Source organism: Lepidochelys kempii, chromosome 1 (genome assembly GCF_965140285.1).
Source record: "Lepidochelys kempii isolate rLepKem1 chromosome 1, rLepKem1.hap1, whole genome shotgun sequence".
NCBI lineage: Eukaryota > Metazoa > Chordata > Testudines > Cheloniidae > Lepidochelys > Lepidochelys kempii.
The window spans coordinates 339,730,853-339,746,314 of NC_136380.1; the positions used below are offsets into that span (position 1 = coordinate 339,730,853).

Consider the following 15,462-nt stretch of genomic DNA (forward strand, 5'->3'; position numbering starts at 1 on the left):
AAAAAGAACTCTCCACTTATATGCTGCTCTTAAGTAAACGTTGTTGTCTTTCACTGCCATCTTAGTCAGAACAGAAATATCCGTGTTCCCATTTGGCATTCAGATTCTGTGGTGATGGAGACCGTAGTAGTACCTAGATATTTAAATAAATTCTCTTCTAACTACAATGACCATAAAAAGAACGGAAGTTAAAAAATGAAGGTGGTAAGCATAATCTTTTAGTTATACTGTACTTTATGAAAAGAGGCTGATTGGCTGATACAGTAGTTACACTTAAATGCTTTGTCTAATGTAACCATTAGTCCATTTTAGTGAACTTACTGTTCAGTGTTTAACAAAAATCTATGTTTAAAAAATAAAAGCTCTTGTATAGTTTGGGTGTATAGCTACGCTGGGTACCCATTTTTCTTGTGTTTTGAAGTCTCTTGGCCTTGTGTTTCACCTTGCATGGTATAGTTGTCTAGCATAACTGCACACCTGATTGCATACTTATACTAACAAAGTTAAGAAACAAGCATTTATATGCTGAATTTATTTCTGACTTCCCGGGGTCGTTAGTGTGTTTGTGTGAGAGAGAGAGTGTGATGTAAAGGGCTTCAAAAATTTGCCAGACAGCTGCAAGCCAGTGGTCTAATCCTAATAGGCATATTTCAATAAGGAAGAAGTAGGAGCTCAAGGATAATGGCCTTGTGAGAAACCCAGCATCTCGCCTTCAAATGCTGAGAAAGAGGATGGGACTGGGTTTCTTACCAAGGTTTTGTCCCTCAACCCCTGTTAGGACTCAAGGTAGAAGGTCACTAATAAAATTGAAGTCTTCCTTCTCTATGTATCTTTTGGAAGGGAGAAACCGCTATCTCTTTCCCCTTCCTCCAGAGCCTCTTAACTGCTTCAGTGGAATGGGACTTCACTAATCTACTCCTCCCCACAAGGTTTTTGTGGGGATGAAGAGGGTCCCCTCCATGAATACTCCAGTACTCCACTGCTAATTGCTTTCCCAAGCAGCAGTCATGTAAAAATGACATGACATATCCCAGTTTCACTTCTTTCCACAATGTTCAATATAACAGTGGTAAAACAGACCAGGATCTTGTTAATTGCACTCTAGTGCTTGGGAAAACTCTGAGCAGCAGGATAGCTGCTGCAGACTCAGGGAGGCAATCAATGCAGTATTGAGTGCATATTTAGTTCTACTAGTATCTTTGAAACTGTAAAAGATAGGAATTTAGACAAAGTGTACCTAAAATCATATTTAGGCACTTAAACAAGTGGCCTGATTTTCAAAGCTGATAAACTCCTATCAAAGCTATATAAAGTACGTTTATATGTCCATAAATATGTACATTATATATGGACCAGAACAAAAACCCTAGATCCAAATATAACTGAACTTTGGGTCTGAGATCTAAATCCAGAGTTGAATTTGGCAGGACCTTTGTCTTTTATGTATTTTGTTTTATTTTGTTTGTGTGTGTGCGTGCCTTTGTGTGTGTGTTAAACTGGCACACACAGTTCAAGAAGCCTCAATTTACTTTATTTCTTCTTTTTTAGGTAAAGAAGATGAATTTCCAAAGAAGCCGTTGGGACAAATTCCATTGGAACCTCAGCCTGCCATGCTTAATCTTACTCATATGCTCAATGGACAGAGCAACGCTAGTAGTTCAAGAACACAGACAGCAAGAAGGACAGAAAGGAGACTATCTCCTGAAAAAGTACAAGAAAATTCACCAAATAACCGAAGAAGAATTAATTTACTGGAAAGGAAGCCTTCTTTAAAACGACAAAAGCCTGGACCAGTAGACCAGAGTGGGCTATCTAAGAAAGACGTAGATATCAGAAAAAAGCCTCAGTCAACAGTACAAGACAATTCTAGACAATATAACAATGCAGCTGCTAACCAAAATTCTAATGCTACTTCAGATACAAGAAGGGAATTTGTACCTAAATGGAATAAACCTTCAGATATCAAAGTTATTGAAAAGACTACAAAACTTACTGTGGAGATAAAAGGTAGGTCAGTAAACCATGCTATGTCAGGTACGCCACCAAGTCCTGGTGAACCACAGCCATTGAATGTAAAGCAAAAGATGAGGGGTTTGGATGCTGATGAAGGTAAGCGAGGGTCTAACGCATCGCAGTATGACAATATTCCAGGTGTTGACCATGAGAATGAGAATCCTGTTGAGGAGATGCTAGAAAGAGCTCATCCGCAAATTCCCAGGAATGTAACATACTCTAGCAGTCCTAGAAAGCAAGGTGCAAAAATTCCTGGCCCACTAAAAATATCCAACAATTATGCCATCAGTTCCCAACCGAGAAGCCCAAGATATTCATCTCAGTCTGATGGGTCAGATCACAGACCAAGTGTTAAACCACCACCACCATCTTATAGTAACCCACCTATGTACCATGGAAACACTCCAAAGCATGCCTCCAGCCCAATTAGTGCAAGTTTTATACCTTCACAGTATAATCATGGGAATCGAACCAACACTTCTGGTAGACCGTATGGTTCTATCTTTTCAACAGATTTTTCTCCAGATATACCACATATGAACTCCTATCCTGCCAATCGCCAAAATCCTATTTCTCCACCTTCTAGTCGAATAGAAGTCTTACCTGTTGATGCCTATCCTGGCAACTCTAGATCACCTGCAGGTGTCAAATTTATAATTCCTCCAGTGGATTATTTGCCAGACAACAGAAAGAGGCCGGATGCTGTTTATATGTATAGACATGAGATATATGGGCAGCCCTGGAACCAAGATGCTAACCAAAGCCACTTGGGTAACTTACAGAAGTATCCAGCCTTTCAGCCAACACCTATTCAGGACCATAATCTTCCAAATGTTTCTGTGGATAGTCCAATAAGATATAGGACTTCACCAACCTTGGAAGAACATGGTTCAGCACAATATCAATATTCAGGCCCACCAGCCCCTGCTGAGCACTACAGAAACCAAAATGATGGGATGTCTATGCATGAATCAGTGCTTCTGTGAGAATCAATCAATGCTAACTAAAAAGCAAGAGCTGAAAACATTAGATATATATTGCTGTGTTTATAATTGTCCAAGTCAGTATTTTATACAGAATGTGGGCAGTTCATGCAATTCTCTGATAAAGTAATAACATTATTTCAAAGCAGTTTTAAACTTTGGCTGAAAGGTAGTTGAGCTTTTAAACTTGCATTGAACCTATTGAAAGGGATCTGATGCACATAAACATAGCAATAGTAGAGTCGTCTGCAAAATGTGTCTAACACTACCATGTTTCTGAAATTTAAATAATTTGCACAGAGCTATGATCTTTCTGCCTAGCAACTGTAACACATTTGCAAGCTGTATTTTGACTGACATTAGAATGCAGTAAGTGTGCTTGTGCAAATACACAACCATGTACATGGAGAAGAACTAAAGAGTCTAAAATGTAGATGCATTTACTCTTGAGCTAGGTTAGTGAAGTACTTTTATTTCAGTTTAATTATTTTCTTTGTAATTTATTTGATAAATGACCCATTCATTTTGGATGGCCTTCCCTGTCTTCGTATACAAACTGCCTCAGTAACCCAGGATCTGATTGAAGTTGAAGAGATGCTCTGGGTTGTTAATGTAATCTTAATGGGATGCTATTTCCCAGTTAATCTCCATTCCTTTGGCTGCTATCTTGCCTTTCCCTCCGCCAGAAGGAACAGACAAGCAAAACCATGGAGCCAAAAAGGGTGTCACTCTGTTCTGGCTGACAAATGGTGCTTAAAATCAGGGCAGTCTGAGCGTAGCAAGTCTTTAGGGTATGGGTGAACTTTCAGCACGGAATCTGTACCTTTGTACCCAAATCCAATGTTGCAAAGCAATGCTTTGTGTTCCCATTTAAGTCCTCTGAACTATTTGAGCACAATGTATACAATGCTAGAAGCAGAAACAGAACTGCATTCTCATGGCATGCAGCCTTCCCATAGGATCTAACTTAGCAAACCAGTCATAGTGTGAGCTACTGGATTGCCAAATAGTCCTCTTATTGGTACAAGAGTATTGCCCGTCACTTGAAACTTGGGGGCAGAATATGGAGGTTGTGTAGCTATTTTGACCCTCTGTGTGTGGCGTAGGGTTGCCAACCCTCCAGGATTGCCATGGAGTCTCCAGGAGTTAAAGATGAATCTTCAATTAAAGATTGTCATGTGATGAAACCTCCAGGAATACATCCAACCATAATTGGCAAACCTAGTGCTATATGCATGCATTCAGTGCTCTTTCCCATGAGCTCGATAATGTCCGTTCAATGACATTTTGCTTTTGCCCTCCTTTTTCCAGAAAGCAATAGGTTCATGTCCAGGGTTGGGCAAGTGCTGCTGCACTGTCAGGCTGTTGAGAGATTGTGCGATGTGCAACCCTGACTGTTAATAAGAAGCTTAATAGACTCTTTGTAATTAAATATTTTTTTTTAAATTAGTGTTTTCAGCCTTTTGTACTCTACATTCTCCTTGGCTTTCATCCACTGTGAAAAGAAAAAAATTGCAGATTAAGTGGCGTACTTGGGGTGCAGGCTTGTGAGCTGCTGAATGTAGGAATTACTAAGCACTCTGAACTCTCATTGAAGTTAATGAGAGCTGAGGGTGACAAGCCTCTTGCAAGACTGAGTCCTTAGAGCTTTTAACAGAAAAGATTTATAATACTTAAATACCAAAACACTGGTAGGTTCTGGGACGCTTAAAAATCAGTCTTTGTTTGGGGAGGTTTTTGTCATTTGCATTTTCTTGGGGTGCGTTAGCTAAGTACATTGAACACTAGAAAACAGAAAAAAAATTCTGTTAAAGAAGGAGCAGTAGTGCCTATTCTTGCTGCAGGTTAGCTGTCTAGGTTTTAAGGTACAAAAGTAAAATGTTTTTTTTAAAACATGGAAGTAACGTTTAGTATATTTCACACACTTCTTTTGTGTATATAATGAGCGGTGTAATTTTTAATGAACTGGGCAGTTTTATATTTTAAAGATTGCAAACTGCAGTGAAGTAACAGTAGCTAAGCACTACACTGAAAAACTCTAAACTGAAATTGAGTTGATGAATATTACTTGGGCTTACCTTAGTTCCGATTGCTTATAGCAGCTTAGCAATGTATGTATATAATGTGGTTAAGTGTAATAATCCCAAAGTTTTAACCATGGTTCTGTGATTCATAATAAATAAAGCTGTACAATTTACTTTGTGCTAGCAGCCTGGGACTGCTCCAAAATATGTATCAACACTAGTAAATACTGTAGATTTTTATATATAAAATATATACACACTATTTTCTTATGTCATCTGCAACAGTTTTTTAACTGTGTATTCTATTTTGATGTGGTTGCATTTTTAACATGTATAATAATAATAAAGTCTATGTTATGTGTCTTTTTTACCATGTTTGATTATGCTTGTAGGCAAAAGCCATAATTCTGGTCTTCCCAGGATAAACTATTATTTTTTAAAAATTAATGGTATACTCTTGTATAATGTATGCCCTATTTAATTTGTCTGTATGTGTTTTCTTTTAGACTGAGCAATATCAATATAATTCCTAAAATGCCTTGTCATTGTTTCAGAAGTTACCGAGTATTGGTTGTAGTCTTCTTCATCGCTAAACGTAGCCCTCAGCAATGGCTTTAGAAACAAGGAGTCTGAACTGTCATCATAACTTTCCTGCCCTATCCCAGTGTTCTCACCCTATGTCCGTCAACAGCAGTGGACTTATTGACATGATAGGCCTATAAAATTTTACTAATCAGACTGAAAAATATAATTTTACTAAGGATTTATATAGCAGAGTGATCTGAACTATGCTAAAGGGAAACTGGCACATCATAGTTTATAGAATAAAAGTCTTATTTATGGGTAAACTTCATCTGCCTATTTAAGGTAAATGCATTGCAAGCATCAAAGGAATTATTCATGTTAGTTACCAAAAAGCTCAATATTACAGGCCACAGTAGGAGACAACTCTATCTGTAGCTTGCAGTAAGAAATTCTGCATTGGCTGGTGTATTGGATTAAATGTCCTGATTGGAGCTTTTCCTTCTCTGCTTTTTATAATTCTAAAACATGCAAACAGTAACTATAGCTCCATAAACAAATTTAGGGCTCATTTTTTCCTTCAGTAACACTGGTGAATTCAGTGGGAGTTGTATCCCCATAATTGAGAGCAGAACTGAGCCTTTATGGTAAAAGTAAAACACATCCCAACATCCCCCACAAAAATAAACAAATTTAAAAGTGCCAGCACTGATGCTGAGGAGCTTAGCAACTCCTGGGCCATGGCTTAGGAGAGCTGTCTGAATGTTAGTCAAAAATACACCCTTGAAGTGAACCACTCAATAATTCCAGAATTAGATTTGAACAGTAAACAACATCAAAATGTCAAAAAGGCAGAACAGCCTAGCAAAGCAGAGAGGTAAATCCCTTTGATTCCCTGAGGAACACATGTACATTTTCCAAGAAGATCTTTTTTTAAAGATTCCTACCCCGAGTTTCACATTATCCTAGATATGACTTTGAAATTGGACTTGCAAATTATAAATTTTTTTTCTCCCTCGTGAGTCCCATTACACTGCTTGCACAGTATATGCCACCAAATGCCCACCTTTTCTTTTCCAGCAGCGTGCGTTCTGCTGCCAGTACTTCAGTGAGGAAAAGACCCTTTTTATAGTTCTGTAAACATGGCATGCGTATGAAGATCTGTGAATGTAGCACACTTAAAGTTTAACATTTTAACCTGCATAGTTTGTCTTAGCATTTTCCTTTTAGGGGATGTCAAGCCAACGCAAATGCTTTTCAATGCACTGTCACAACAAGGAGATAGCTAGATCAGTAACAAAAAATCAGAACCATGATGGCAGAAATTTGAACATGGCCTTTAAAATGGTTGCCACATGTATCAGGCATGAGGAAAGAAACTGTTTTGGGGCTGCTTTGTGCCATAAGGAATTTTTTCCTGGAACAAAGAACCTGAGTTCTCCTGAGTTTCTTGGTTCCTCCACTGCCTAACGTTGACTAGTTTTGTTTGTATTTATATTGTAATGCATCAACAGAAAACCACTCATGCTTTTTACAGGTACAAAAACTAGAGAGTTTGAATCTTCTGAGAACCAACATTTCATCCTCTGGCTTTTGACACTGATTTTGAAATTGGTTTGTTCTGCTTGTGTTGTTTGGGTAGGTCAGACAAAACTAAGCTGTGCTGAACTTCATTTTTCTTTTCTCCCTTCATTCTGGTAACCTCCCTTGACCCATTCTCTGGACTTTCCTGAACAACTGTGTTCCATTCTTACTCATCTACTGCTATTCATTGGTAATGCTGTCAAGATGGTTAAGACAACAGAGGTTACCATGTGTCTCTTCAGCCTTTTCCAGATAATGTCCAAAGCAAAACTGTATTCTGTGCATTGAATGCATTTACCCACAGGCCTTAATGATAAAAGTTTATTTAGGGGCATGGTAACATATTATACATGTTCTAAGCCTCTCTTGTTGTGGAAACTTTTTTTAAGGGGGTTTTAAAGGCTTTCTGAAGTGCATGTAAGTGAGAGAGAGTGTGTGAAATATTGGTGCTAATCTCTGAAGATCATGTTACACTTCAAAAATACAAAAGAGGTAGGGACAAATTCTTTCTTGGATATGTATGCACATTTCCCTTCACCACTCCACTTATTGTCTTTGTCTCATCTTTTTGCCTCCCTCTCTTGCCACTTTAGCTCTGACTGTGATGCCGGTCTGTCTGCTTTCTTTGTCCAAGAACTCTTTTAGAACAGTGGCTAAAATGATGCTGCATAGGGAGACAACACATTAGAGGTGAGATTGGAGTTATGGAAACCGCTAAGGATATTATCTGGGGGTCTCCCTCCATATTTAGCAATGCAGGTGCAATTCAGAAGGGGAATAGACTAGATAAAAGGTATGTCAGCCTTCTTAATGGATATTAAGATATTCAGTATAGTCTGAATTTGCAATGCCTTTTCTTTTGGGAAGATGTGTTCAAGATAATTATGAACAGGTGTCTTCCCCACTGTGCTCCAAATGCAGTCGATGCAACGGTTATTTTTATTCACAAAGAACTCCAAATTCAATGAGACAAAATCCAGGTCAAGCCCATGCTTGTCTATTCCTGGTGTTTCCTCTCAAGGGCTGTTCAGCCCACACCCTTGATCCTCTGTTAGCGACATCTGCCTCTGCTAGCAGTTAATGAGCCACCTGCAAAGATTGAATCAGAAAACCATACTTTAACATTTTCCATCATCATCACTACCTACTAGGTAGGGAGGGCCTTTGAGGCAAACAGCCATCCTGTTATACAAACCTTGTAACTGTGGAATCCAGCACAAGCATCAGGTGAAGTGGACACTTAGTGAAAATTATGCCTGAGTACCTGCAATAATTTGAGTTTTGATCATAGGTTGTAAAGAAGATGGCCTGAATTTTCAAAAGTGACTAGCAATTTTTGCTTGCCGTCAATTTTTGGGAGCCCAACTGGAGACACCTTCTGGGGACCTGTTTTTCATAACATGCTGAGCACCTACCCTCTGAAATCGGGCACCCTGATGTGCAGGATCATTCACTTAAAAAAAAAAAAAGAAATTGGGCAGTGGATCCATTTTGGAACCCATGTGAGTGTAAGGGCGTGTCTACACGCAAAACACGGCAGTGGTGCTGCTGTAGCACTTCAGTGAAGACGCTACCTAGACTGACAGGAGTTCTCCTCCCATCAGCGTAGGCACTCCACCTCCCCAAGAGGCAGTACAGAATTCTCCCATTGACCTAGCGCTGTCTACCCCAGGGGTTAGTTGGCTTAATTGCATCTCTGAGGTGTGAATTTTTCACACCCTGAGTTACATAGTTACACCAACCTAATTTCCTAGCATAGACCAGGCTTAAGTCAGCTGTGTCTGGCCTAATAAATATGTGCATAGTAAAGATTTTCTATACCCAACTGAACAGCATGGATTTAAAAAAAACCCTGAAAACCTTGGAAGTTTCCTTGAAAGCCACAAATTTATTCCTCTGTAAAGAAACTAATTGTGTTACAAAAGATTAACCTGACACCAACTAATTAGGCAAAGAATCCAGACACTAGATTTAGTGCTTCCTTTCAAGTTCAAGCTTCTTGTCCTAACCTTGGATCCCATTGACAACTCTGCCCCTTTCAAACATTTGTCTGCCTTCCTTGTTTCATCAGTTCTGCCACTGCTGCCAGACCTGCCCTGCCCACCTGTCTGTCACTCCAACAAATGTCTTCTCTCTAGCTCCTGGATCATCACCTGTTCTATGATGCACCTTGCCTACATTGATCCCTAGTACTACCTTCAAGCTCCTCCTCAAGACCCACTGCCACCACTGACTACAAGAAATCAGCCAATCTGCGACTGCTGGACTGAGGGGCAGTTGGAGAAAGTCAATCTCTTTTCGTGATTATAAAAAAAAAATGTATACATGACTATAAACATATATTAATGGCTGCTTGAAAATGCATCTAGTTAATGGTCTCCATCTTCCCCACCTCTTCGTGTTGCTTGTCATCAAAGGCCACGGATCTTACAGAGACTTCTGCACCTGCTTGACTTTGTACACTGTGAGCAGTCCCATTGACTGACCTGCATATGTTTTTGCATAATCAAGGCCTTGGGTTGTAAGTTTTTTGGGTCAGGGACCTTGTCTACCTTTTTGTGTTTATATAGTGGCTGGCACAGTGATGGTGGGGGTAACTGTGACTGGGATAAACCGGGCACATTGCCACTGTGGAAATATTTAATAAATAGCCGCAAGCTCAGCAGGAAATAAATAGCTTATTTTAGCTGTAGAATTAGCAAACTCACTGCTAGAGTCAGTAACTAATTTGCAATTAAGGGAGTTCGTCCACTCTTCATAACTGTACCTAAACCTTTGTTGCTATAAAACAGGATATTGCTACATAGCACACTATTACAAAATGTGTTAATAGAAACATCATCTGGTGCTCTTTCTCTGCAGCCAAACTACTAAGCTGATAACTTAAATTCCATTTCCAGCAATTGTTTTACCAGTGTTTTCAACTATCACTAGGCAAGCCTATCTTCACAAACAATCAAACGAGTCCCTTGTACGCATTCATGGCTGTTCAGATAGTAAATTTTGTTTTTTTATGGAAGGGCACAAAGAGGTATTCAATTTTAATCACTTCTTTCCTCCACCGCCCCTCCTTGGACAGTCCAAGTTTTGCCCAGGCATTAATGGGAATGGTAAGACTGCTGTTGAATGCTGCATAGTTCCGCCATCATTTTAACTTTCACAGGCTCTAAAATTGCTGAAACTCATACCGTTCTGTTCTTCTGTCCTCCTAGTGGAATAAAATTCTGTCAGAAGGAATTGAGAGGAAGAAAAGAATTTAGATTCTTAAATAACTTTATAAAAGAGCATGTATCGGATGAATCTTAAAATCACAGAAATGTAGACTGGAAGGGACCTCAATAAGTCATCTAGTGCAGCCCCCGTGCACTGAGGCAGGGCTATGTATTATCTACACCCTGACTGGTGTTTGTCCAACCTGTTGTTAAAAAATCTTCCATGAGAGAGATTCCACAACCACCCCTAGGTAATTTGTTCCAGTGCTTAACTACCCTAACAGTTAGGAAGCTTTTCCTAATATCTAACCTAAATCTCCCTTGCTGCAAATGAAGTCCATTACTACTTGTCCTGTCCTCAGTGGATAAGGAAAACAATGTATCATCCTCTTTCTAGCAACCTTTTCCATACTTGAAGACTGTTGTCACGTCCCCCTCTCAGTCTTCTCTTCTACACACTAAACAAACCAGTTTTTAAAAAAATATTTTTTCATAGGTCATGTGCTTTAGAACTTTAATCGTTTTTGTTGTTCTCCTCTGGACTTTCTCCAATTTGTCCACATCTTTCCCGAAGTGTGGTGCCCAGAACTGGACACAGTACTCCAGTTGAGGCCTTATCAGTGCCGAGTGGAGTAATTACTTCTAATGTCTTGCTTGCAACACTCCTGCTAGTATATCCCAGAATGTTTGCTTTTTGTGCAACAGTATCCCATTGTTAACTCATATTTAGTTTTTGATCCATTTTCATCTCCATATCCTTTTCTGCAGTACTCCTTTCTAGGCAATCATTTCCAATTTTATATTTGTGCAATTCATTATTCCTTCCTAAGTGCAGTACTTGGCATTTGTCCTTATTGAATTCCAGCCTATTTATTTCAGGCCATTTCTCCAGTTTGTCAAGATCATTTTGAATTCTAATTCTAGTCCCCCACTACCACCAAGTCCTGTGCTTTGGATGATTTTGTTAGGTGTTTAAAACAAGCCTCATCCACCTCTTCTTCCTGAATAGGTGGTGTATAGTAGACCCCAGCATAACATCACCCTTGTTTTTTACCTCTTTTATCCTTATCCAGAGGCTTTCAACAGGTCTTCCTCCCATTCCTATCTTGACCTCAGTGCAAGTGTATGCATCTGGTATACAAGACAACACACCCTCCTGTTATCCTGCCTGTCCTTCCTGAACAAGCTGCACCCTTCTATACCAATATTCCAGTCATGTGAATTACCCCACCCAGTCTTTGTGATGCCAATTATGTTGAGTACTTACAGTACACTGTGCACCCATTTAATTTCTTAAAAACTGTGTCTGAAGTACTTTGAAATGCTTTCAAAAGTTATGACTTTGGGCACAAAAAAGGGTGTAGCCTGGGAAGGGTATAATCTGGTCACTTTCAATGTATGACTCTTATCCTTAATACTTTTTGTCAGATATTTTTTCCCTTCTCATCTAAGAGTTTCTTACAGAGGCGTTTAGCCTCTAAAAAACATTTATTCAGCCCTGGTAATTACTTCAATATGACCTCTCGAAAGGTAGATTTGCCCATCCTCTCTTTAGACATGAATCATGGTCTGCTCTATAGAATCTCTCTAAATTTGGGCTTCATAATTTCCTTTTCACTTGGATTAATGGGTCTTGTAAGAGGGGAGTCCAAAACTTCCAAAATTTCTCATTTGGCTCCTGGTTGGAATAATGAAGAAAAAATCCTACCTACCAATGGAGTGCTGGATTAGTGGCCAGATATATAGTAAGGCACATAAGTCCTACGCAATTTGACTACCCGATATTTTTAAAAGTTTCCCAGGTTACGGAAGCTAAAGGCGGTTTTTGTTTGATTCATTAGGTTTTGATTTTATGCGCTGGGGAGCGGGAGGGTGCCAGTAGGATCATCTTTGATACCTTGGGCACTGAGCACACAGGAGCTCAGGTGGAGGAGATAATGGAGGAAGAAGCTGAGCTACCCAGGACTCCCTTCCCACTGCAGCCTGGGAGCCTGAGCCAAAAGCCATTGTAGTCAGAGTCTTTCCATTGGTTTCAGTGAGCTGTGGATTAAGCCCAAGGATGCGGAAGCTGGAGTACTCCACAGCCTGTATTGCTATCCTGAAATTCCTCTCTTACTGTACTGTTAAAAATATGTAAAATCAATTGTCATGGGTTTATAATTGCTTCTATCCACAGAGATACTGCTTTGCACTTACAGAGCAGTTAACGCTCACCACACTCCCATACGGTAGTTATGTATTATTAGTCCTACTTTTAGTGTACCAATGACTAAAGGAGGTTAAAAAGGTTGTGTCTGATTTTTCAGAGAGCTGAGCACTTCACAGTTTCTGTTGACTTCAGTAGAACATGTGGGGGCTCAGCATTTCTGCAAATCAGGCTCTAAATGACTTACTAAGGGCAGAGAGAGAATCCTGGGTTTAAGATTCAGACAGTCCCGGGATGCTAAGAACCCCTCAATGCCAACTGGTAAAGGGTTCACTGTGTTGTAGTAGTAACTTCTGACAGGCCTGACAAACTCACCACACCCAACACATTGCTTTCATAGTGTTTATCCACAGCGGGGCAAGTGAGGTATCTAATAAAAGCTGATAGCGTACTGATTCTCATCATTGTTACGAGATGTATGTACTTAAGAAGTTGTGTATGTGTATATTAAAAATGTTTTAAAATCTGTATCCAAGTCATCAAGGGGATAAAACGTGAGAAAATAAATTCGGGGGGGGGGCACACTCATCCTCACTCTGGAGACAAAACAATGCACTTTGGGGGGTATAAAAAGAAGGCGAAAGGGCACCATTTTATCCTTTACTGAGGAAGCAAAAAGGGCGCTTTTAGCATTCAGGAAAGTGGGATCCCTACCACATTGGTTGGAAATCCTTTAGGTGAGGGAGAGGCTTTGGACAAAGGTTTTCAGCCTGTTAAAGTTAAGTTTAGAGGCTAAGAAACTTTATGCTTTTTGTGTTTTTTATATATTAACCATTTCTGATTCCATAATTATCCTTATTCATATTTTTGTCTTGTTTTCATTGTAAATATATCTCAGTGCTGTGATGTTATCTTGGAGCGCGTCCTCAGTTGAACTAAACAAGTGGGTGTGTGTGCCCTATTCCTTTGGTGACCGTGTACCTGATAATTTCTGAGTGTTCAGTCGTGAAGGGCTTGACATTGCCAGGTATGTGCTCTGAGGACGTGGGGAGTGGTGTGTACCTATCACTAGCCTGCATGGAGAGGGTGAGCTCTGCACATACCTGGGATCATACATGCTGGTGTGGCCAGAGGCTGTTGGTTTCACGGAGCTGAGCTACAGCAGGTGGACACAAGATTGCTTCATGCTATGTGAAGGTGGTGGTGAGGGGTTTCACAGTCCGGGGGGGCATCATAGTTCCTCGTACTTGGATCCCTGCTCAGACAAACAGAGACGCCCAATTATATTACTAAACTATAGTTTTATTTTAGAATAATATATTTAACAACGCTTCCTAATCTTGCATTTTCTAAATTATACTTCAACTGCAGTGCGGTTTGTAATGAAAATCAGCTGGCACTTTATTAGAACTTATGGTATAACTAAAACTTTATGGTAACTTCATGAGTGAATGATAGTAAGTTTAAGTGACAAAGCAGGCGTGGAATTTTCCCCTTCATTAGGAAAGTGATTGTTCCTGAGCTTAAAAGGGCCCTGGAGAAATTTAACCTGCTTCCCCCAAAACTCTATTTTAACATTTCATTTCAAAAAATCCTCACTTCAGTGCTTTTTGTCTAGCAGAATGTATCTCAAAATATTTCTCATTCCAATGCTTTTGATAAACCAGTTCTGATCTTCTGTTTGCTTCTATTTCTGGCTTGAGGTATATTCTTTTGTAGTTACTGGCCACCATGTTTCTTTATCAACTCAAATTGGTATTTAAATATTAGATGTACAGTGTATATATTATTATAGGACCAGTTCTGAATGACTCCTTTTGTTTGCTTTTTGATTTACCATTGCCAGCTTTTCAACTAGTGCCATGGATGGAAAAATCAGTCTAAACTGGGGAGCAGAACAGATATACATTAAAGTAGGAAAGACCACTGGAGAACAAACTTGCGAATGAACTCCCCAACCTCACTATTCCTAGCATGTATATTCTCTGAGACCATCCCCCTGAAAATACACAGGGCTTGACTTCAGTGGAACTACTTGCATGAGAAAAGGGAAACACATGCATTACAGTGCTTGAAGATTGAGGCCAATGGGAGTAAATCTAGATATTTCCATCAGTGTTTGCAGGGTTGGGGCTGTAGTTTTATAAACTCCTGGGAGGTGTTCCTACCTCACTGTAAAGCATCTCATGCAGTAATGGCAATATAAAAATAACTTTTTTTCCACCCTCCCATTTTAAAAAACATATTTCTTGAATCTTCTATTTCATTCAGTTTATTCTGTTCTTAATTTAAAAAATGATGAAGCTTTTGTGTCCATTTAAAAATGCAGGATCTGAGCTCTGGTTGATGCTGAGCATTCTTTATACATTACCAAATATTTGGGTCTGCTTTAGTTGTCAGATAAACCTCTCACTCTGTGCACTCATTGTTAATCCATCCTGGAAAGCATTTTCTTTTTTTTTCTTTTCTTTTCTTTTTTTTTTTTGCAGTGGCTTTTCTTTCTTTAAAGATATTGTTTAAAAGATGCTGTTTGAAATGAAATTGCATTGTAAATGCTACAAGATGCTCAAAAACCTCATAGCCTTGACATCTGAAGTCTTCCAGAACAAGTTAAGTGGGCTCTGAATTTGAAGTGGCAATACAATGCTAAGATGTAGCAGAAGGGAAATGAATCACATTAATTCTAACAGACTTCAAGAAACTTATTGCAGCTCTGCAAGTTCTTTACAGCTTTGGTTCAGAGGTCCTTGGTATAAAGAAGTGTTGAAATCAAGGACAAAGATGCAGACAAAGACTGCTGGAATATGGAGGGTTTACGGCCAGAACTTGTATGACAGCTTCATTTCTTCATTCTGACTTCTTTCAGAATTTAAAAAAACCTTCAACAGTTCTGAACACAAAGGCTGAACAAGCGGCGCTGTCTTTGACCTCTGAGACTAAATGGATTCTTCATTGATAATTACATATAGCGATGGACT

The 15,462-nt window shown here is 39.4% G+C and overlaps 1 protein-coding gene across 9 annotated transcripts in view; it reads left to right on the forward strand.

The window, feature by feature from the left end:
• Positions 1 to 6,840, forward strand: part of USP6NL (USP6 N-terminal like) — a 215,753-nt gene extending 208,913 nt beyond the window's left edge. For all 9 annotated transcript variants that reach the window (XM_073328781.2, XM_073328776.2, XM_073328783.2 and 6 more), the window contains one exon: positions 1,549 to 6,840. In XM_073328781.2, coding sequence (XP_073184882.1) covers positions 1,549 to 2,999 — 1,451 coding nt within the window. In that variant the 3' untranslated portion in view covers positions 3,000 to 6,840. The remainder of the gene's footprint in view (positions 1 to 1,548) is intronic.
• Positions 6,841 to 15,462: the final 8,622 nt, after the last annotated feature.